The sequence below is a fragment of the Corythoichthys intestinalis genome, chromosome 18 (assembly GCF_030265065.1).
Source record: "Corythoichthys intestinalis isolate RoL2023-P3 chromosome 18, ASM3026506v1, whole genome shotgun sequence".
Taxonomy (NCBI): domain Eukaryota; kingdom Metazoa; phylum Chordata; class Actinopteri; order Syngnathiformes; family Syngnathidae; genus Corythoichthys; species Corythoichthys intestinalis.
This window is the reverse complement of record NC_080412.1, coordinates 16,473,341-16,498,607: the sequence shown is the minus strand read 5'-3', so window position 1 is coordinate 16,498,607 and position 25,267 is coordinate 16,473,341. Positions and strand designations below refer to the sequence as shown.

The following is a 25,267-nucleotide window of genomic DNA, read 5'->3' as shown; positions in this document are numbered from 1 at the left end:
GTGCTAGAAAAAAATTATATACAACTGAGATGTGACTAGGGCAGCAGCTATTGAGTATTTAACTAATTAGTAAGTATTAATTACTTATTTCTAAAGATCAAGTAATCGGATTAGGAACATTTAATGAGCTGCAGTATCAATTATAGGAGATGTAAAACAAAGGCTTGCTAAGATTCCACTTTCAAACTAGCATTAAAATGTGAATAAAAAAATAAAATTCCCGAGTGTTTTTTTTTTCCTCCAAATATGCAGAAGTGCACTTTCATTTCACAAGAGCAATAAATGCATTTAACAATGAATTAAAATACCTGAGCTTAAAAAAATAATAAATGAGGATTGAAGTACAACAAAAGGAACAATTGTCTAATTTGCATAGCAAAAGTCCGCTAACAAATCGTCCAAAAACGTGTTCTCACAAAAAAAACTGCTACATATACCTCTAAACTAAATTACAAATGCATAAACAATATTAGTTGAAGCAAAAACTTACAACCTGATGTTGGTCTTAACAGGGAGCAGCTGGATCCAGCCATGTCAGATGAGTTGTATTCACTGTTGCCAGTAGAGGGCAGTGTATCCACCCAAATCAATAAAACTAAATGCAAACTCTTTAAAAACAACCCATTACCATGCCACTCTAATTAAACGAATCCTCGAAGCAGCAAAATTCGATTGGGGTTTTTATTAGAGCTGGGAATCTTCGGGCACCTAACGATTCGATTACGATTCAGAGGCTCCGATTCGATTATTAAACGATTATTGATGCACCCCCCTCCTCTTTTTTTTTTTTAATGTTTTGTACATTAGTTCCAAAATTGTTCAAAAATCCTCTCAGGCGAAACCAAACTACTATTTCAATATTAAGCTAGCATATAACAGTAAACAAATATACAAAAATAACAGTAAATAAAATACTCCAGTCCCCATTCTGTATCAGCAGCTTTAAACTACATTCAATTAGTTTAAAGTTGTGAATCCACTGTTACAGTTGTTAAAATGGCTCCCGTTATTCCATAATTTCCCTTCTGTCTACTTTTGTCAAAGTTTTAAAACTATTTCATCATTTAAAGATAGATTCAAGACAAGATTCTGCCGATTTAGGAGTATTTTAGATAAAAAGTTAATTAGGTTCGCTAAAATAGAGCCTTCTAGAGGTGTACTGCTTTAAGATGGCGGCTGTTTACTTACGCCGGAAAGTCTGTCATTTCGCATCTCTGTTCAATAATACATGTTTTAACACCGACGTCGTCTGTCATTTTGCATCTAGTTCTACATATATATGCTATCTACTGTAGCCGTCTGTTTGTAGCAACTAGCAACTGGGCGCTGTTTGTAGCGGCTGTCGGCCACAGTCAGGTATGATTGTTTTTTCATCTAGCTGCATGAGTTGAACATGATATTTACTCTCGGCCCGTTCCTCATTGTGTCCAAAAGACCGTGCTGACTGTGTTTTACTTCCGCTTTACCTGGTATAATTCAATAATCGGAATTTGGATGTTTGTGAATCGTTCTCGAATCTTCCACGGCCGAATCGCGAATAATCTAAGAATCGGAAATTTCCCATGCCTCTAGTTTTTTTAGTGTTAAAGATTCACATTGCCAACAAAAGAGTGAAAAAATGTTAAATGTTGAACAAACGTAGTGTAAATAAATAAATTACAAAACTGTGCTGTCAGCCCCTAAATCCGAAGTACTAACTTCACAAAGAAACAAACTTTGTTGTGGAATAATCTGTTAACTGGCTGCCAGACCTTCCAAAGCAAAAAAAAAAAAAAAAAACTCAGCCGCAACTCGAAATAATTCATAAAATGGATTTGTCACCCAGGGCTAGGAAATACATATCATGTTTGGCTGCCTATTGTACACTAACATTCAATGTTAGCTTGTCATAAAATGCTCCTCATGTCCAATTTGTATTCACCAGACACTGATGGTCATACAGATAATTTCCACAGTCAAGCAAGATTGGGGAAGGTGACCAAATCGGGTCAGTGTGCAGATTAAACCCAGGCTAAAAATAATACACTGGCCGTACACGGTCATTTGGGCTGCCATGACAACAGATGGACGAGTGTTACCAATGCTGGACCCTGGAAACTTTTGAGCACGAGGTCTTTCGTGGTCAAGAGCTCAATGAATCAGAATGGTTGGGTCTAACAAGAGAAATAGCACTGGCTTTCATTAGTGGGGCTCTGCTGTGCCAGGGGGAGTCGTCAGAGCCAAGAGAGTATTTTCTGTGGGGGCGGGCAACCGGGTTTGATCTACATATTTATCAGTGTAATTAATGCTCGACGTAAACTCGGCGTTTAACTGTTACATGCTTCTGTGCTCAATGCGACAGGCACAAAAATCTTCTAAATATCTTTACAATTTTCCTCTCTTTGGCGTAAGCATGAATTGTTCATGTGCATGAGTAGGGTGGATCACCCACGTCGATCATATTCCTCCAGCCTTCTGTTTTCCCACTGAGCAGGGGCTCATTGTGGGCCAGCCCAGCGTTGTTGATGCACACGTCCACGCCTTTGTGGAGCGTCTTGATGGCTGAAAACATGGAGAGGATCTCTTCCTCATTAGAAAGGTCACACTTGTACGGGATCAGTGTGCCGCTGTATCCTGCGCTCTGACATTCTGCTGCCAGCTTCTAAAAAAACAAAACAAAATACAAAACAAAAGAAAGTAAGACTACGTTAGAATGCATAAAGCCTTTAACTTTCAAAACCCTAAAAATCAACACCGAACTAGGGATGTCCCTGAACCGATCACGTGATCAGAAATTGGGTTCGATTACATAATTTTCAGAGTATTGCAATAGCGTGAAAAAGATCAGGTTTTTAACATGTATACATTTATTTTTATTTTATAATTCTTAAGGACTATAAAGTAACAAAATAAGATGCACAAGGATGTTGTAAAAAGAAACCAAAAATGTTTGTTTTTTACTAAGCAAAATTGAAACAGCGGCGGTGGAACACCGCCTGTAGAACGTTATGCTAGGTGTCGTAGGAAGCTAACAGTAATATAGCATCATGCATGAATGATAATGTATGCATTTATTTTATCATTTTTAAGGGCTAAAAAAATAACAAAATAAAATGTACGAGGATGTTGTAAAATGAAACCGTAACAGTAAGATAGCACCATGCAGGAATGATAATGTATGCATTTATTTTTATTTAATCATTTTTACGAGCTATAATGCAACAAAATAAGATGTACAAAGATGTTGTATAAAAAAAATTTTTAAAAATTGTTTTGTACTACGCAAAATCGAAACACAACGGAAGTGGAACACCGCCAGAAGAACGTCATGCCAAGTGTCGTAGGAAGCTAACAGTAAGATGGCATCATGCATGAATGATCATGTATGCGTTTATCTTTATTTTATCATTTTTAGGGGCTATAAAGTAACAAAATAAGATGTACAAAGATGGTGTAAAAAGAAACCAAAAATATGTCTGTTTTGTACCAAGCAAAATCGAAACAGCGGAAGTGGAACACTGCCAGCAGAATGTTATGCTAGGTGTCGTAGAAAGCTAACAGTAAGATAGCATCATGCATGAATGACAGCGTACGCGTTTATTTTTATTTTATCATTTTTAGGGTCTATAAAGAAACAAAATAAGACGTACAAGAATGTTGTAAAAAGAAACCAAACATGTCTGTTTTGTACCAAGCAAAATAGAAACAGCGTAAGTGGAACACTGCCAGTAGAATGTTATGCTAGGTGTCGTAGGAAGCTGACACTAAGATAGCATCATGCATGAATGACAGTATATGCGTTTATTTTTATTTTATCATTTTTAAGGACTATAAGGAAACAAAATAAGACGTACAAGAATGTAAAAAGAAACCAAAAATACGTTTGTTTTGAACTAAGCAAAATCGAAACAGCTCTGCGATTGGCAGGCAACAAATTCAGGGTGTACCCTGCCCACTGCCCGTAGTTAGCTGGGGTAGCCTCCCGCACCTCCGCGACCCTCGTGAGGATAAGCAGCATGGAAAATGAATGAATGAATAAATGAAAATCGAAACACATCTGAAGTGGAACACCGCCGGTGGAACGTTATGCTAGGTGTCGAAGGAAGCTAACAATAAGATAGCATCATGCATGAGTGATAATTTCTATAATATAGGAATATTTTACATTTGGATGTGCTTTTTTTGTCCTTAATACATTATAGAGGTCTCTGATCGGCACTCGGCATTGTCAAATCCTCAAAATCAGTAAACAATCCTACACTGAACGCATTGATTAGGCAGTATTTCATGTTGATCTCTGCTGAATGTGACGAAGCAATAGTTGTGGGATGCCACACTTAGGAAGCTGCATTTGCAGGCTGTGCTGGTGCTGATCCAACCAGGTCAGCTGTCTGTCCTGCAAAGTGGGATTTGAAACAAGCTGACATGGACCCCCAGCCTGCTAAGCACAGCTGCAGCAATCACCTAAACCTGACCCCTGGTACGAGTTGGACAAGAGGTGCCGCACATGAGTTTTAAAAGGAAATGATGATAGTTTGAATTTAATTCCGGTCTTTCTGTGTGGACTTTGAGTGTCATAGCCTTAGTTCCACCATTAATGTTTAAAAAAAAAAAATTTTTTTAATAAATCTATCTAGCGTGTGTTGAAAGTGTTGTCCATTTAAATTTGCTACATTGAAGTTGATTGGAAGTCTAACACTGATGAATAATTTGGGCAGTTTTCTACCATGCAGATAATTGAGCGAATGTGCCTCATCTCACACTTGAGTGAGCAGATTTCCTTGCTCTGCCTCTAATCTGTTTAGCCCGGATTACCCAAAGAGAAGGCATTAGCCAAACAGATCAGTCAAAACGCCAAAACGTTGACAATACTTATTTCAGCTGTAGCGAGCGAGATCTTTGTCACTTTTACCCCTTGTGAGAAGTGGACCCTTAAAGTCAAGTTGTGCTAAAAAAAATAAAATATAAGTCAATAGACCACGAGAGAGAAAGAAGAAAAGGCTTTTTGAGAGTGACAGAGTTATGTTAGTTGGTTTAAAGTAGGCACTCAGCAGAAGTGCAACCCGGCTTTGATTCAGCTCCAACTACAGGAAGTCTCAGGCTGTGAATCTCTGTGTGCATGCGTGACTTTGGGGCGCCAGCTGTATAACCGCGGTCAGGATTGGCCCTCACACTGGCCACGCCTACTGCTATAGCACTAGACGACAGACAAGCAACCAGCTAAGAAAATACACACACAGGAAGGAATGATGATACTTCAGGTGTGCCGGCAAGCAAATTTAACTCTTTTAGTGTCATTCATGCTATACAGTGGGGCAAATACTGTAAGTATTTAGTCAACCACTAATTGTGCAAGTTCTCCCACTTGAAAATATTAGAGAGGCCTGTAATTGTCAACATGGGTAAACCTCAACCATGACAGACAGAATGTGGAAAAAAAACAGAAAATCACATTGTTTGATTTTTGAATTTATTTGTAAATCATGGTGGAAAATACCAAAAGTTCATCTCAATACTTTGTTATGTACCCTTTGTTGGCAATAACGGAGGCCAAACATTTTCTGTAACTCTTCACAAGCTCTTCACACACTGTTGCTGGTATTTTGGCCCATTCCTCCATGCAGATCTTCTCTAGAGCAGTGATGTTTTGGGGCTGTCGTTGGGCAACACAGACTTTCAACTCCCTCCACAGATTTTCTATTGGGTTGAGATCTGGAGACTGGCTAGGCCACACCAGGACATTGAAATGCTTTTTACGAAGCCACTCCTTTGATGCCCTGGCTATGTGTTTGGGATCATTGTCATGCTGAAAGACCCAGCTACGTCTCATCTTCAATGCCTTTGTGGATGGAAGGAGATTTTCACTCAAAATCTCTCGATACATGGCCCCATTCATTCTTTCCTTTACACAGATCAGTCCTCCTGGTCCTTTTGCAGAAAAACAGCCCCAAAGCATCATGTTTCCATCCCCATGCTTCACAGTGGGTATGGTGCAATTGAGTATTCTTTCTCCTCCAAACACGAGAACCTGTGTTTCTACCAAAAAGTTCTATTTTGGTTTCATCTGACCATAACACATTCTCCCAGTCATCTTCTGGATCATCCAAATGCTCTCTAGCGAACCGCAGACGGGCCTGGACGTGTACTGGCTTTAGCAGGGGGACACGTCTGGCAGTGAAGGATTTGAGTCCCTGGCGGCGCATTGTGTTACTGATAGTAGCCTTTGTTACTGTGGTCCCAGCTCTCTGTAGGTCATCCACTAGGTCCCCCCGTGTGGTTCTGGGATTTTTGCTCACCGTTCTCTTTATCATTTTGACGCCACGGGGTGAGATCTTGCATTGAGCCCCAGATCGAGGGAGATTATCAGTGGTCTTGTATGTCTTCCAATTTGCTAACATGTTTTGAAAAATAAAAATCCTGTTCAATGGAAAAATTGTTTTATTCATTTTTTTTTTTAAAACCCAGATATCTCAAAGCAACACATTTTAGAGCTGTAACTGCAATACTGTGGTCTGTGATACCGTGATATTTTGGCTTAATGTTATCATTAGGGATGGGAATCGAAATCCGATTCCAATTCGGAACCGGTTCCGAGTGTTTCGAGGCCTCGACATCACAATGAAAAAGCCTTAACGATCCCTTTAACGAGTCCTAAAGACGCGTATTGCGTCGTGACGTGTGTTGTTGTCCAGACGCATCAAACTAGCATGGCGCCAAGAACCACTCGCTCCAAAGTTTGACTACACTTCACCAGGAAAGAGTGTGAAAATGAAAGGTTACGACGGGTAAGCACGAGCATTGCAGCCATAAACATAACAATGACAGCACGTAGGTTCAAACGCTCGAAAGTGTGTCTTCACGAGGAAAAATTACAACAAAGCGACTTGCAGTCATTGCAAGGTGGAGATAACTGCATCGGGAGGGAATACGATTGCGCTGTCCTCACAGAGAGGCTAAGGGTCAGTCCTGGCTATAAAAAATAAAATAAAAGTCCCGGTGTTCTGTCAAACACCGGCTATACAGCTAGCTAAACTCCCAAATGACGATGCAGAAGACGTTGGTATAATTTGCTGACTTTATTCAACCATCACTTGAAGAGTGAAACTAAGAATAGAAACGAAACAAATCAATTTCGTCCCCAATAACAAACGGGTTTGCATCAACGTAAATCAGCGATGATTAGCTGCTAATAACAGTATGGTTAGCATTCGTTCGCTAGCATTAGCACATCGTTCAAACCACTACACAACTGGATTTAAGTGTCCGATCGCGAGTGGAAACACAACAACAACAACACAAAAGATGATACATACAGGCGTTGCCTCTGTAGATATTAACATTAACAAAGACCGTAGGCTCGTAGAAGTGTTTCCCTCTCTCACTCACTTGGATGCGGCATTTCTTCTTTGAGTATGCGCGCTCCAGGGGTCCTCAAACTGCGGCCCGCGGCCCAAATACGGCCCGCCTCCACATTTGGTCCGGCCATTTTGAATTTTTTTTTTTTTTTTTTTCCTCAATCGTGTTATTTATTTTCTGGCCTTTTCCTTGAAGAATTCAGAGAGGGTTATTTGGTTATTATCTATTTAATTAATAGTGTTTTTTTATTAATTATTATTATTATTATTATAAAGAATCCAGTAAGGGTTATTTGATTGTGGCTTTCTGAAAAACAATAATTTTTTACATTTATGCACTTCTGCAATCGTCACATTTTTTCTGTAACAAACTGACCCCGGCCCCTCATCAGAGAAAAGTTATGTGGCCCTCACAGGGAAAAGTTATGGGACCCCTGCTTTAACACATATTGCCAAAGGCAGAACAAAGACCTATCTGCCAATATATACCAATATTTTTTATTTCTATTAGATAAATGTTTCAGTAAAATGTCACATATTCTTGTGTATTTGCCACTTATTGCCACAGTTAACATTGAGCCTTTGGGCCTCTTTTGATCTCGTTGTGAGTTTGTAAGGTTGTGACTTCTGATTAAACAAACTCGATGCCAATCAAAACGTTTGTTCTTTTTCCCCAAATTAGAATCGATAAGAGAATTGATAAAGAATCGAATCGTTAAGCAATATCGATAATGGAATCGGAATCGTAAAAATCCTATCAATTCCCATCCCTAGTTATCATAGTCAGAATATGATACCGGCACATGCTTAATCCCATGTAAACACAAACATTAAAACACACGGTCCACAGTATTTTACTACAAAGTCTTAGGCTACATTTAGACTGAAACGATCCGAAGCAAAAACACAAAATTTGCGTTTTGTTGTTACTTTTATGCGTGAATCTGCGTGAACACAGAGATGTAAAAGTGCATGGAGCTTGTAGTAGCATGCATGCCCAGTGTGTAGCTACTAGGGATGTAACCGATGGTGACTCTTTGACTTATGATCAGATTTTTTCAAGATACAGTATGTCTTTCCGATACCGAACCAATCAGATCCTGATATTTTTAGACCAATGAAAATAATGCAAAAAACATTTTAAAAAAGATTCAAACCAAGCTCTACTAGTACAGTACCTCAGGAATATTACACAATACTTTTAAGGACGTCCCATTGTATATTTTTGCATAAGCGTCCGGATTTAAGTCACCTGATTTTGAGAATCCGCTGATACCGCGTCCCGATCCGATACAGGGGGAGAAAAAGTATTTTTAAATTTTATTTTACTTTATTTATTTTTTGGAAAACAAAAAGTTCCAAACATGTTAAAGCACTGTACTGTTTACAGTACTTCCAGGAGTGTTGCAGAGTATAACATATTTTAGTTTCAGTTAGTAATGTCATCGTAGTTCTGGATTCTTTTGTTACTTTTTAGGCTCAAAAAAAATTTTTTTTTTTTAAATTAACATTAAAAACTCGATCCTTTTCATCCGATTCCAATCCTCTGAAAAATGGCCAAATCGGCCCGATTTCCGATCACATGATCAGATCCGGGACATCCCTAAATGCTTTGTTACTATCATTAGTAGGGATGGGAATTGATACGATTTTTACGATTCCGATTCCATTATCGATATTGCTTAACGATTTGATTCTTTATCGATTCTCTTATCGATTCTAATTTCGGGAAAAAGAAGAACAAACATTTTGATTGGCATCGAGTTTGTTTAATCAGAAGTTACAACCTTACAAACTCACAACGAGGTCAAAAGAGGCCCAAAGCCTCAATATTAACTGTGGCAATAAGTGGCAAATGCATAAGAATGTGTAACATTTTACTGAAACATTTTTCTAATAGAAACAAAAAATATTGGTATACAGTGGGGAGAACAAGTATTTGATACACTGCCAATGGGTTTTCCCATTGGCAGTGTATCAAATACTTGTTCTCCCCACTGTATATTGGCATACAGGTAGTTGTTCTGCCTTTGGCAATATGTTTTAAAGCAGGGGTCCCCAAACTTTTTCCTGTGAGGGCCACATAACTTTTCCCTTCTCTGATGAGAGGCCGGGGTCAGTTTGTAACAGAAAAAGTGTGACGATTGCAGGAGTGCGTAAATGTAAAAAAATTATTGTTTTTCAGAAAGCCACAATCAAATAACCCTCTGTGGATTCTTCACGGAACAAAAGTAAATAAAATAAATAAAAATAAAAATAACACTATTAATTAAATAGATAATAACCAAATTACCCTCTCTGAGTTATTCACTGAAAAAGGCGAGGAAATAAATAACACTACTGAGGGAGAAAAAAAACAAAAAAAATTCAAAATGCACTCTGGAATTGTTCAGGGAGCCGGACCAAATATGGAGCCGTGGGCCGTAGTTTGGGGACCCCTGTTTTTATTTACCAGTATATTGAAATGCATGCCTTTTAGTTTTTATGGTGGTTTCACGCTCAAGTGGTGGCGCCCTTGCGCTTCCTCACACGAAGAAGAACACGCTCACGTGAAGAAGAGCGCGCTTACACTGCCACGAGCCTACGTTCTTTGTTAATGTTTGTAAAATATCTACAAATGCAACGCCTGTATGCATCATCTTCTGTGTTGTTGTTGTGTGTTTCCACTCGCGATCGGACACTTAAATCCACTTGTGTAGTGGTTTAAACAATGTGCTAATGCTAGCGAACGCATGCTAACTGTTTGTTATTACCGAGTTAGCAGCTAATCATCGCTGATTTACGTTGATGCAAACCTGTTTGTTATTGGGGACGAAATCGATTTGTTTCATTTCTATTTTTAGTTTCAAGTGATGGTTGAATAAAGTCAGCAAATTATACCAACGTCTTCTGCATCGTCATTTGGGAGTTTAGCTAGCTGTGTAGCCAGGACTGAGCCTTAGCGTCTCGGTGAGGACAGTGCAGTCTATTCCCTCCCGATGCAGTTATCTCCATCTTGCAATGACTGCAAATCGCTTTGTTGTAATTTTTCTTTGTGAGTGAAGACACACTTTCGAGCGTTCGAACCTACGTGCTGTCATTGTTATGTTTACGGCGGCAATGCTCGTGCTAAACTATCGTAACCTTTCATTTTCACCCTTTTTCTTGGTGACGTGTTGCCAAACTTTGGAGTGAGTGGTTCTTGGCGCCATGCTAGTTTGATGCGTCTGGACAACAAGACACGTCACGACGCAATATGCGTCTTTAGGCATCGTCAAAGGGATCGTTAAGGCTTTTTCATTGTGATGTCGAGGCCTCGAAACACTCGGAACTGGTTCGGAATTGGAATCGGATTTCAATTCCCATCCCTAGTCATTAGTTTCAAAAGAGCAGTAATCTCACTCAGCAGACATACACTGTACTTGCCTAGTGGTTTGATTTATAAAAGCCGAAAAGCATGATGGTACTAAAACGCGTGACTACCGGATTGAATCTTGTAACCAAATCAGATATTGTCCAATACTCCAAAAATAGCCTTATCGGGTGCCAATACTGAGCATAGGATCGGGACATCCCTAGTAGCTACAGCACAAAACAATGATTAATAAAATGTCTATTGTAAAAGAAATAATTTAGACACTACATTTTACTGGAAAGCTAGACTTCTTTAGGTAGCATTTTGAGTAAACTACCCGAGTTCATCCCCATTTACGATAGAAAGTATTTCAAATAATTCATGGGAGAAATATTTAGTTAAAATGGGTGTCAACGTTAAATTACAAAAAACATCAACATACAGTTAGAGGAAATGGAAAGGACATTAGCAAACATCTGTAAGTGGCGAGGGCAGACAAATTTAAAGTGGTGAGCCGGATCAATATTGCGAGGCGGTGTCTGAACAAAGAGAGGAGAAATTACATTTGTCTTAAACTGACACCATAACATGCCCCTCCCTTGACAACGGACAGTTTCGATGCATAGTTTATAGCCTGTTTTCCAAGAAGATTTTTAAGGATCGGGTCACGTTCTAAAAAATGTCAGAACAATGAAAAGCTGATATGTTCAAAGAAACATAGGCTCAACAAATTTTGACATGAACAGATTGGGGTTGTCAAAAATAGGATATGTGATTGCAAAAGTATGTATACTCAGTTATTTATTTGTTTTTGTACCAGAAATTTGTTGTCATAGGTTATATTGGATTTTAAACTACTCCTGATAGTACTGGATAGCTTAGCATTTTCCTTAACTCTTTGCCTGCCATTGACGGTGTTACTGTAGACATTAAATCCATTTGAAGTGGGAGGGCTGACTTTGATTAGGAAACATGATTGGAGTCTATCATCATCAACTGCATGGAAAAATGACATGTAATTTTGGTTTGTTTGTTTATTTATTCATGACAAGCAAACCTCCAGTTCACTACTGCAGCCTTACCTAAACCTAATAGGGTTAAAGGTGAGTGCAGATTGTTGGCTTTTGTTGTGATGTAGATAGTTGAGTGATAATCTCTCATTGCTAGTAAAAGGTCTAAAGGTTGGACAAGAAGGTTTTATAGCACTTTGCTTGGCATTGTCTAATCAAGATGGGAAGATAAGCCGCTAAATGACTTCTCGCGTTGGTAAGTGTTCTCCGATTCTCACGGTAGACTGAACAAGGAACATTGTGAACTCTGGAGGATACCAAGAAATCTCACTTTGAAGACATTCGCAGAATTTTAGGCAATATGGAGGAAAGGTGGTTAAAACGCCACTTAGTGCTAGGGAGGGTGTAATGTTGATGGCAGGGCAGCTTGACGATATTTAGCGCTGATTGTGAAAAAAGGGAACAAACAGGAAACATTCTGGAGCCTTTTTTCGCTGGCTTGGATGAAATGTGGGCTGCATCAGGAATAAGTATTAGTCACTGTTTTAAAATGAAAACTGGCTGTTTACAATTGAACAAAGTGGAGGAGGAAATTGAGGAGAGATGCAGCAGCTTAAAGAGCATATGACACGAGAAAAAAAGTCTTAAATGGCATTATTATGTGAGTTAGAATCATATTTTGAGACGATTCGACTATATACAACAATTTAGAAAAGCACAGATGACGAGAAATTAGTTTTTTAATCTGCCGGTTAGCCACGCCTACCATTATAGGGCTTTAGCGTCCCCAACAGGTGGATGACGTCAGCGGTAGACTGGGCTCATCAGTTTTACTATTCAGCCCATTGAGGGGGAATTATTCAGAACGAGGAAAACGCGACGAAGAGAGCCGCAAAATGTCATTGTTTCTGTCTCTTTACTTCAATATTTTTACAGGATATTCTTTTTATCCAAGTATTTTCCCCAATAGCAATATAAATGGCTTGAGAAGGACCAGTCAGCCCATCGAGGGGGAACTATTCACAACGAGGAAAACGCGACGAAGAGAGCGGCAAAATGTCATTGTTTCTGTCTCTTTACTTCAATATTTTTACAGGATAGTCTTTTTATTCAAGTATTTTCCCCAATAGCTATATAAATGGCTTGAGAAGGACCAGTCAGCTCGTCGAGGGGGAACTATTCACAACGAGGAAAACGCGACGAAGAGAGCGGCAAAATGTCATTGTTTCTGTCTCTTTACTTCAATATTTTTACAGGATATTCTTTTTATCCAAGTATTTTCCCCAATTGCTAAATAAATGGCATGTTCATGACAAATAACAGTCTTGTGCTGAATGGAATATGAAATAATAAAAATGCATTTATTCAGGACGACATGGCAAAATTACTCCATAATGGTAAAAAATGTCGACTTCACCTTTACTGTCGCACCTCCCGAACGATATTTTATGACACCTAAATCGGAAATATGTCATTTCCCTTCCCCGGCTTCGGAAAATGTAAACAAACCAGAAGCCGTGACAGCTAGCCGACATGCTAATCCGAACCGAGTGATGTTTCAAAGTCTTCGAAGTGGAAAATCACACATAACTATCCTGGATTATTTGACATGACGACCCGGTTGTCGATTGTCTTAGTGGATCGGCAAACCGCCCGGCGGAGAGCAATTTACAGTTCGTTCCCCGGAGGAGGGTGGCTGGATTTGTTGTGCAGCTAACGTGCTGCTGCTAATTAGCATTAGGAGAGCTTTTTACATGCCTATCAATGATCAAACGTAAGTAGTCCTTCATTTAAAGGAAGTTTGTAGTGTTTACTTTGTAATCGCTGTATTCGTATTTGACATAATACAAAACAAGATGTTTACTCACTTCCTCATAAGTCCAATGGTCCCACAGTAAATATCCACGGTGAATGGGAACCTTTTGAAACTCCAAAAAGGTGCATACGCCTCTCCCTCATACAGAATGATTTTTCTGCAGCCGTTTGGCTGGCGTGATGCGAAAAATAAACGTATTAATCCGCAAAATCAGCTGAATCCTTCGTCCTCATACACAACAGTACACTGTAGCGCGAAGAGGACGTCTTCTACCGTACACGTCACAGCGCCCTCCTCCTCAATGCAAGACCGAAGCCGGAAGTCACTCATTTTCATGGCGCGGGATTCAAAAAACTAAATAAAAATAGCGATCGCTTCCACACACATCCAAGCGGCCCATATCATTCAGGGGCATAAAATACCGCGTGTAGTATGAAATAAACATGCTTTTTCGTGTCACAGGCACTTTAAGTGACCAACTATTTTGTGGACTTTTCTAAGTGAGCATTTCAAAAGCTGGAAAGTCCTCCATAGAAAATGCGTCAACAATTGATTAGTAAACTACATAACCCTGTACTACTAATACACTACTACACTCATCTTCATACAAGTAATGTGAGCCCATCATTTGACTTTTTTTTTTTTTTTTTTTTTAAATTCTTAGTACGTTGTCGTGGTTACTTATTATAACACAGGTGCAACCATTGAGATAAGGTTGTATCTCCCCCCGACAAACTCATAATAATCATGGAGGCTAAGCAGTATGGAAAAATGTTTGCCAGCGGGAGGTTCAATTGTGAGAGCAGCCATTATTCCTATGTTCACACGGTAATCATGTGACAAAATATCTCTTTTGTTTGCAGTAAAGACATGCTGACGCTTGAAGTCCATCCTGCATGCGTCACGTGCCCCCTCCATCACAGGTGATGGCCAAGAAAGTAGTTATCCCCTCATTCAGCATGTAAAATGAAACTTTCCAGCAGAGAGCTTAAGTAGTGGCTAATGCTCTACCTTCACAGAACAAGAAGATAGTGGAAATTCATGGGAGATCGACCTCTAGTCACCTTATAGAGGTTTCTCTGCTGTGAGTACACACTCGTGGTCACAACATTAGGTACACAAATCAAATGAATGTGCAATAGAAGAAGTCTATGATTGTATCATTTAAACAAATAATACCTTGGATTGACTATTAAATTCCCTAGTGTTGTTCATGAAGCATGTACAGCCTAATGGACAACAGCCAATCACTTTAAGTTACTCAGTTGTTAAGTTGAAAAAACTCCTATGCCACTTACAATTACACAATTAAAGTATCACCTCTGGCATGCCCTGACATATCCCGGTGTGTTTGTCTGCTTGTTAGTTACTTCTGAGTAGGATTATGCAAAAACTACGCAACTCCTGTCCATGAAACTTTGTGGATGGGTGAAACATAAAGATTAATTACTAGTTATTTTGGGGGAACAATGTAAACATTTTGATCGGAGTATATAATGTCTCTCATTGCCATTTATTCACATAGGCACCATTCCCCCAGCCCAAGAATGCAAATGGTATAGTCCCGTCCTTTTAATCCGAATGTATTATGTCATTCTCTATTAACTAGAGAGCAGCCTGCTTGCAAACATACACTAAGACAACGATAAACATTTGGTGTCCCAAGACTTTCTATTATCTTTTTGTTATTGTCATACATTTTGTTTTGAAAAGTGTTTGATTATCTTAACCCTTTATAGCGCAAGTGAGTAGTTTTGGTCATTTAAAAAAATTATAACCCCATAGGGAACTGGCGTCTTTTTCTTTGTCTAGTTTTAGTCGGCGTTTACTCAAAATGTTTTCGTTTGTAATATTAAAAAAATTTTACACCAAAAATAAAAATTAAACAAACAAGCATATATTGTAGCATCTACAAATCTATCAAGTGATAATACACACTCAGCAGGAAAACAGTTATTTTCAATTAATTATTTCCATAAGGACGCCACGAAATGTTAAAAAAAAAAAAAAAAAAAAAAAAAGTTGTCCGAGAGTTTAAGAGAACGCTCGCCATTAGCATTAGCCTAATGGTAACACGAACGCGAATGCTAAGCTAACGCTACGAGTTACATCTAGTGTGTGATGATCATCCAGCACAGACCTTAAAAGGCTAAAGCAACATTTCATATTCTCTCTGGCCAAGATAAGAAAACAAATTTACTGTGTGTGCGAGACAACACTGCACTGGTGAGTGAGGGGGGCGCAGCACGTCAAATGTGTGACACAACCAAACACTGCTATGACGCGGGCTAACTACACATAAATTGTCACAAATTGTGAACATGTGACGGAAACTATCGCGCATTTTCGTCTCGTTCTCGTCTCATCAGACGAAAAGATAGCGTTATGCTTGTTATGGTTTAGTCTCCCAAACACATTTTTAGCTCTTTAACGTCTCGTTATCATCATGGAAAAAGTGTTCTTTGACTAAATATTTTTGTTATAGTCATCGTTGACGAAAACAACACTGGTGGACATCACGTTTTGGGTCATGCAGGCCACACTTGTTTAGCAAATGTTATTATTTTAGTCTACATAAACCAAAATGTGATAGGTTTTTTAAGGGTTTATTAATTACCATAAATAGTTATTCAGGGTGAAAAAAAAGTTAAATTGTGAACAAAAGTAACAAAAATGAGTGAAAAACCTCCATCTGAAATATCCATTTCTCTCCCCATATTTGTGCTGTCAGCCCCTAAATACAAAGCAATACATTTACAAAAAAACATACTCCCATGCAATAATCTTTTTAAATAATTGGTTGCTAGATTTCCTTTAGACAAACAAAAACAAAAAATTAACAACAGAAAGACAACTGAATATCGTGTATATAGGAAAGAATTGTCTTTTAGCAAAGTACTGTACAACTATTAGGTCTCAAAAGAGTTAACAAAAAACAGTATTGTAGCTACTTGGATACAGCCCCATCACTCCCATTCCTGCACCAAGTCCATGGTGACCACACGTCTCCTGTTCCCCCGCCAACTCTAAATTCTCACACATAGTACAATCATACAGTTGCTAGACTAAACTTTTCCTTTATAGTCTGCTACAAATTCCAGAAATTTAACCAAAATATGAATACAATATAAATGTTCACCACAGTTCCATCTACTCCCTTCTAATACTGTAAGAACAAGAACTTCTTTATTTTGCAAGTGAAAGAAATACACACCAAAAGGAAGTCAAGAACAATTGCTCAGTGACAGACACTTGCATTCCCTACTTGCTCTGGCACAGCTACAGCCCAGTTTACATAGAGGGAGCGTACAATACTGCCTTTGTCTCAAATCTCATATCAACATCATTTCAAGAACAAAGCTGGCATCAAATGGAAAAGACAGCAACCGATTACTCATTCCATCTTGCTATTGATCAGTATTGCTTCAAATTCAATTCTTAAATGAGGTGACCTTGATAGACGTCCAATCACGTGGCTCTTAAAAATTAGATTACAACTCTTAAAATGAGTTATATCACGAGTAGACGTCCAGGATTTGGACGTCTATCAACGACAGTAGAAGTGAAGTCAGTTAACTATTGACAGAAGAGGACATGTGATTAGAATGGCGCAAGTCACATTCACTCTATGCGTGTACGGGAGTGTGCACTTTGTGGGAGTGGGCGACGTTTCCCTGTCAACGACACAACCTGACAAGACTAAAGAGATGGTCACTATCAGGCTTGTTAATCTTACTTTAAAAAAGTAATTAATTACAGTTACAAATTACTTCTCACAAAAAGTAATTGCGTCAGTAACTCCGTTACCTGAATGTAAGAGTAATAAATTACTTGGCAAAGTAACTGGTGATAATTTTCATGTTTCTTTTTTTTTTCTCAAAAAACAAAAAACAAAAAAAAAACAAAAAACAAAAAAAAAAAAACAACAACAACAATGTGAAGTTTAAAGGGTTTAAATGTTTTTTGGGGACAATTGGCCCTAGCCCAATTCTTTACCCTAAACTTAACTAGACACAGGGGTATTGCGAATATTGCAATAACTAGATAGTAACCTTTGCTATGTGTAGAAGTCATTTAATGTTGTGAATCAACCGTTAAAGTTGTTAAAATTGCTCCCGTTATTACATTTGTTCCTTCCTGTCTACTTTTGACATGTGAAGGTTTTAAAATTATTTCATCATTTAAAGATAGATTTAAGTCAAGATTTTCCCGATTTAGGACCGTTTTACATAGAAAGTTAATGAGGTTCGCTAGGAAGGTTCTCTACAACAGAGCCTTTCTGAGAAGTCTACTGCTTTAAGATGGCGGCTGTTTACTAACGCATCTAGTTCTCTATTATACATGTTGCTAATGCAGCCGTGTCTGTCATTTGCATGTAGTTCTGTATATAAGTGATATCTACCGAAGCATCATGTGGGCTTAGTTTGTAGGCTATCGGCTACAGTCAGGTATTATTGGAGCCACCTAGCATAGTAGCATTGCGTTTGCAACGGCGTCACCCTCCCTTGCCTCCTCCCCACTCCTGCTCTGCTCTCTCATCTCCATGAGTCCGTCTTTCTCAGACTTTTCTCGCGTTAGTCAACCAACATAGTAACGCACGCCTTTCCCAACTCAGTAACGGTAACGGCGTTGCCAAGATGAGAAAAGTAATTCATTAGATTACTCACTAATGGAGAAAATAACGCCGTTAGTAATGCCGTTATATTCTAACGCCTTTATTAACAACACTGGTCTCTATTCATGATGGAGGATTAACCTGTCTGCATTACACTCATGTCAACATTATAGGAAATATGCTCATACAAGCGATACGTAAATGAGGACCCAGAGAAATACTGTAATCCTTAACTTTTGGAGGGTGATCATTTATCTGCTTAATGTTGCGTAATCTTTGAAATACAATAATAATTGGCAATCATTGGTGAGCAAACTACAGTACTTCACAAAAGAAAATGCAGATCAAAGGGTTTCCTCACTGGCCTGTGTCGATGACCTGTAGCGCACCACTGATGGCGCTAAGACAGTTCAAGACAGAGAGAGGCTTAATTATTGGCTGACAAGATAAGGAAGCTGCAGGGCCTTATGGCCAATCACTTATCTTCATTTGGGTTGTGATGACTTGTTGAGTTGCTTATCCCAGCTTTAGGGTACACCTAAAGGGTAGACCCTGGACTAGCTGTCAGTCATTCACAGGTCACAAATAGACAAATAGCCATTCACACCTATTGACAATTTAGAGCTGGGGTGTTAACTCATTTTTGTTCAGGTCTCATTGTATTGTTCATACTAGTCTCTGAAACCTTGTAACTGTATAATTGTCTCATCTTAAAAAATATGTACACAATACATCAATGAATGGCGAGTCTTTAAATGTTGGATTTATTTTTTTAACTTGTTGTAAGAAAAAAAGGTTTCAATATCTCAACATTAAAACCAACATTATCTGCCCTCAGGGTTTGAGCTTGACACTTGTAATCTAGAATATTCAAAGAATCGAACATGCGTACTTGTGGAATGTGGGAGGATGTCTAAGTACTAGGAGAAAGCTAAGCCTAGCCCAGGGCAAACATGCCAATTCCACACAGGAAGGCCAAAATTTGAACACCAAATTGCTCAACTGCGATGCAGTACAGACGTGCTGACCAAAAAACATTATAAAATAGCGCTTTATCAATGCAGTCCAACAGCTCTCAACAACTGCTCCTGAGCTTCCACCTGACACCACTTGAAACAGTGTAGTGAGGTTATTTTGATACCTCCCGAAAATAGGATTGATCGCTCGGCCCAACACCAGGTAAGGGCGTATCCAGTAAACAGACAACATCACCTGTTCTGAAGAATTAAGAAAAAATTGCACACTAATGCCTTTGTTCACTGCTCTGAAGGCCACCCCCATGATCCGTGACCTCATCACAGAAGGTCGACTAAAAGAAAAAGATCTCGCAAAGACTCAAATGCGTTAGCAGCGTGGTGCTACATGCCATTACGGATGAGTGGTACCTTATTTGATTAACTCATTCCCTGCCATCCACAGCGATACAGCCAATGGGCTAAACATTAGTGAAAACGTGATGAACTAGGGTCTGAAAATATACTGATATGGTAATAGTATATGCCACAATACTATGGACCACGGAAATCGCCATACATATTTCACAGGGGCATGTGCCCCAAAATTGATCTGCAGTACCGGTAAAAAAAATAAAATAAAAGAGTTTGGAGTTTTAAGTCGACATAACATATTTGACATAATACGCCTGTTTAATATGGTCATATTACTCTAGTCTAGTCTCCATATACACAATCTGTACATAGCTCCTTAATATTGTAATTTATGCACGTAACCTTGGCTATGATAGGAAAATGAGTTGATACTTCGGCGAAGCACTTTCGGGAGATATGTTGTATTCATGTGTGTTGGGAGATCTGAGTTCCCAAGTTGGAAAATCGTTCTGATGTCTTGCAAAGTCGTAATAAAACATGGCTGCTACTAAGTAGATTCGCCTATTTTAATGCTCCAACGATACATCACAAGTTAAGTGACTGTTTGGCGCTTTTTATTGACACCATGTGATGAAGAATTATTTTTTAATAACTCCAACGACACGTTAATGCAGCATAAATATTACGGCGTGTGTGCCAAACTGCCAATCATACGGTCAACGGTGCAAATTAAACCTTCCCACCTGCTTTACAGGTTAGTGCCATATAAACTAAACATCCTTGTTGGTTTTTACCTCTGTGTTGATGTTTGTCTGGTCGCCTATTCCTATGAATTTAATGCTTCAACTTTACTCTTTATGTATTAGGCAGCTAACTGCGGTAAACTACTCTGGTCACAAATTGAAGTAGCAGATTAGCTGCTGTCTTTTAGCTAACTGGCAATGATACAGTGACAATTAAATGCAACTTGAGAGAGAGGCTTTCACACAAGAGCTTTGTCCATAATTGTGTTAATATGATATGTGGTATTTTAACTGTATAAATACTGATGCCGTTTATTGCTATTTGTTTATATGACCGAAATGAATAGAAACAATCTGTATGAATTAATTGGCTATCTTTGGGATATAACCTCTAACAATTTTGTATGTGTGCTCATCATAATTTCCAGCTGTTTTACAAGCATTCTGTTACTGCCGTCCCTGTAATCTGTAACAAGATGTCTTATTTATTTCTGTTTGACTCAAACAGCAATACTCTTGCAATTGGATAATAGAAAATGATTTGCTCGTAGCAATTATAAATCATCAAGGGGGAATGAGAGCGGTAAACTAGGTAACCCACCTAGGCAACATAAGCCACTTTTAGGTCAAAAAATACCAGTTGAGAAACACTAATTACATAACTGTTACAGTGATATAGCCTCATTTCTGTCCAGAAAAAGTAGAGCAGCAGAGTGTAGGAAGAGGTGAAGGAGAGATTAAAGGTGATGAGAATGAGCAGAGGTGAATTGGCTATGAACAAGGGATGATTTTGATTTTGTGTCTATGCCCTAGTATTGTATTAAGTCTAGTGGCTCCCCTGCTTTGTACCAGAATAGATTATCAACAGAGGTGGGTAGTAACGCGTTACATGTACTCCGTTACATTTCCTTGAGTAAATTTTTTAGAATATGTACTTCTAAGAGTAGTTTTACTAAGTCATACTTTTTACCTTTACTTGAGTAGATTTGTGAAGAAAGAACGCTACTCTTACTCCGCTACTTTGGGCTACACAAGAGTCGTTACATTTTTCCTCTTTATTCTACATATTAGATTTTTTTTGTGCTAGCGATGCTATTGCCAAGAGTAGCGCTACTAATTTCACCAATGAGACATCGCAACAATAATCACATGACTCCATTATACCAATCAGACGCAAGCTTGCCGTTCTATGATCACGCAAGCCTGTTCAAGCATTTGTCTTTAAAGCACCAAATGCAAAAGCAAATGAAGTATTTGACATAGAGCGCTGTCCTCAACATGAATCGAAATCGCGGATATAAAACTCTCCCAGTCTTTTTTGGCACCGATGGACCACGGAAAACTGGAGATATGATCCTTTTAATGTCATAATAGTAACTATGAAGGAACTACAGTATTCACTACTCAAACTAGGAACTATTTTCTCCACTAGAGGGCAGGGCAATCATGCTCTTTGGACGAATTATGTTTTACTACAGTTATTTCTCCTCTCTTTAATGATTTTTTTCCCTTAGGCTTAATGTGGTTATGCAATGGGTTATTGTACAGTATATAACAACAGTTAATATAGATACGTTTGTGCTGAGAGAAAAAAAAACATACCATTGTTTAAAAAAAAAAAAACAAACAAAAATAATCAGTTACTCAAAATGTTACTCATTACTTGAGTATTCTTTTCACTGGATACTTTTTTACTTGTACTTCGCTACTCTTACTTGAGTAAAATTTTTGGCTACTCTACCCACCTCTGGTTATCATATGCTCTTGCCAAGAATCAACATAAAATTGATGGCGCTAAAAGTCCATTTTGACTGGGAGGGAGCGAATAAAGACAATGAATTGGACGTCTAAGGTCGTCAAAGTCACTCAAATATGAGCATTTAAAGTTAGTCCTCCCAGTTAAATGAATTGGATGTCTGTTGTTGTCAATGGCCGGCAATGAGTTAGGAAAAACACTCATTTCTTTACAAGAATGTTGCAATATTCATAAAAATGTGATCTCTCAGATACTGAAAGTGAAGAAACAAGGTGTTCTTAATATTATGACATTTTCAGACTGTAAGTAAAAGAAACTATAAGCACCACGGATGGATAGTTCTGTAGCAATGATAGATAAGAGAGATAGGCTCACATTCTTTCTATCCATTGGCCATTGATTAAACAGCAGTGCAATATAATGCGATATTTTCATGTCTAAAATGATTAAAATTGTCGCATTAAAAGGCCCAGAGACATTTGACTTCTTGTTCCCCCACAGCTATTTTTCGCCCATGCCCAGTCCTATCACGTTAGCCGAAGTTATCAAGCTAATGTTAGCAAGCTGTTTGCGTGCATTAGCTTCTGTATTGCACTTAGCCCTTCCTACGCGGTCATTCGCACGTCGCTAAATAACTAAAGGTCGGTATATGATTGGAATACCTCGATTTTGTCGACATTCCTGGCACAGCCGACCACCCTCATGCCCTGTTGGACGAGTGCCCGGGCTACAGCCGCCCCGATGCCCACTGAGGCTCCGGTCACCAGGGCCACTCTGCCTTTCCACCGTTCCATCGCCAACAACGCAGTGCTCACCGGCACAGCACGGCAACGCTCGGATGACTTTTGCGCTGTTGTTTCGCTGTGCTCGGTTCCTACAGACGCAATAGCGGAAATTGATGTAATGTGCACCGCCTTCGATTCCTAGGAGGCTTCAAGCTCCTGCCTCAGTGTACGCAGCATCCAAAAGCGCGGTTGTCACTGGTGCGTAAAGGCAAGTCCATGCGCTCCTCTTCATGACATGAACCCAACCCACCAGCCCTGATCATGTTAAATATTTGGTTCGCATCGCCGCCCACTTTCTATTTGCCATCCACCCAATGGTTTTGTCATTTTACGCCACCTACCGGATTGTTTTGCGCTCGCTCTTGGCCCATTCACCCTCCCAGATTAAATGGATTGGGTCAATCATTGCGCGTCTTTCGACGTCAATGGTAAATGTTATATGATTAACATTTAGTTTAAAATTAAGAGTTAACTGCCAGCAGAAAACTTTATGGGAAAAAAAGTTCAAAATGAACGACGACCGCCAGGCTTGCTTCCTTTACATCCCATCAGCACGGAGTGAGCTCCTTCTTCTGGCAAACATGAAATCTACAGGGCAACAATAAGTCAGCAATTGATTCATGTAATCAATCAGCCCTGAAATATAATAATCAAATCTGGCTCCGAGGGTCTATGAGTATAGAGTAAATATATACTATATATATATGGCGGAAAACACAGAGAAGACTGAAAAAGCAGTATCTGCTCTTGCACCCCTCTTGAAAATAAAATGCTGTATTTTAAGCCAAAAGAAGTGTTGTGTTTGATAGACAAATATGTCTATATGCGGCCATAGCAGATTCATAGTGCATGAAGCTCCCGAACTATTTTTTATTTGTCCGTTTTACACTGGAAACCCCCGTTTCCAGACGTCGCGCAACCACTTTTCTTTCAACCCAGTTATAAAAAGAAGGTAAGTAATTATGTTTATAATCCAACATGTCTGTCATTTTTAGCTTGGAATCATTAATCGATGTCGAATATTTTGTTTAAAAAAAAAAAAAAAAATTATTCACTCGCATATTTTAAATTTTTAAACAAATTGCGCCACAATGAAAAAAATGTGTCTGTAAATAAGTCACGGATATCTACCTCATAACTATGGCTTAATTGTATTTTTTTCGTTACTGTCACATTTTCCCCAATATTTTAGATGATAAATAATTAATCCAAACAAAGACAAATTGAAAAAAAAAAAAGTTTAAAAGGGTAAACATATGAAAATGAAAATCACTCTTTGACGTCTGCGATTTCTGCATCGCGACCCTTCTTATATTACCATGTTTCACCTATAAAATACCCCCAAAATCCGGCTGTGGCCATTCACAGCCGTGTCATGACACTCAGTGATACATGCTACATGGAGATTTTGGATCAAAAAGATATACAGTAAGTACGCGATAATATCTCGTTAAAATCGTGGCGTCTTTAATTATTCCCTCCCGTGCTCTCACCTCCAGTTAGGGTTTTGCTGTTTACATTTTTTTTAAAATGCCCTCCTGTTCAAAATGTTTCTTCCCCTAGAAAATTGAGATTCTAAGCTTTCCAATGTTCTCTCACGCATGCATATGGGACAATTTTGAAATTTAGCCAAATTGGGGGTCTCAGAGCATAACTTCAAGTCACCTGAGTGTTTTCCGCCATATATATACACGCCCATCGAAAGGGGGGGGGGGGGCAACCGGGTATGTGGTCCCGGGCCTCAGCCATCGGGAGATTTTTTTCTTAAATGAACTCAGTGTAGGACTTGAATAAATCCTCCCCGCTTGTTGTCCCTTTCATAGTCAAAACCTTGCAATCACACTGAACTAGGATAAGTTGCTAACGTCTATTGACTACTGAAAACGAGGGATCCTGATCTCACGCACATATGCACATCGGCCGCTATTTTCGACAGCAAAATACGGTAACCCCACTTGAACAGTGTCTCTGCCGGTTTTGCGTTGCCTATGCGATTGATAGATAAATTGATAGACACAAAGACGTGTGTTTGCCACACAGCGTGGACCGGCGATTTCCGTAGTTCGTTCGTCGTCGCTCCTACGTTCGGTTCTTCCTTCGGGGAGGTGGCGTAGTGTAGAAAAACACATAGAAGCTTTTTTTGGGGGGGGGGGCTTTTTATCGGAGACTTTATTAACACACACACAAAAACCAGCCACTCGACACAGGGCTTCCGCGCAACTCTCTCTCTAAACCTGTTTCTCTCTCCCAGTACGCTCGCCCACTTCTTCATCTGCGCTAAATTGGCAATGCCGGTGATATTGAAATGGAACAGCAGCCCCATGGGGATGGCCGTAACAGCACAAAGGAGTTTAACGAAACTTTTTTTTTTTTAATAATTAAAGATTTGTCTGTGAACCAGATGCAGCGTCAAAAGAGCCAGATCTGGCTCGCGGGCCATAGGTTCCTGACCCGACTCTATAGTATAGCGTATACCTACCAAATTGTGAGTACTTGAAAAATTCAACTGGATGGTCTAAAAGTCAAGTTATATATATTTATAGATT

At 39.1% G+C, this 25,267-nt stretch overlaps 1 protein-coding gene across 1 annotated transcript in view; it reads right to left on the bottom strand.

Moving 5' to 3' along the window:
- Positions 1-22,998, bottom strand: part of dhrs11a (dehydrogenase/reductase 11a) — a 41,698-nt gene extending 18,700 nt beyond the window's left edge. Inside the window, exons 1-2 of the mRNA XM_057821036.1 lie at positions 22,599-22,998; positions 2,432-2,641 (exon numbers count right to left, since the gene is read on the bottom strand). Of these exons, the coding sequence (XP_057677019.1) occupies positions 2,432-2,641; positions 22,599-22,730 (342 nt within the window). The 5' untranslated portion in view covers positions 22,731-22,998. The remainder of the gene's footprint in view (positions 1-2,431; positions 2,642-22,598) is intronic.
- Positions 22,999-25,267: the final 2,269 nt, after the last annotated feature.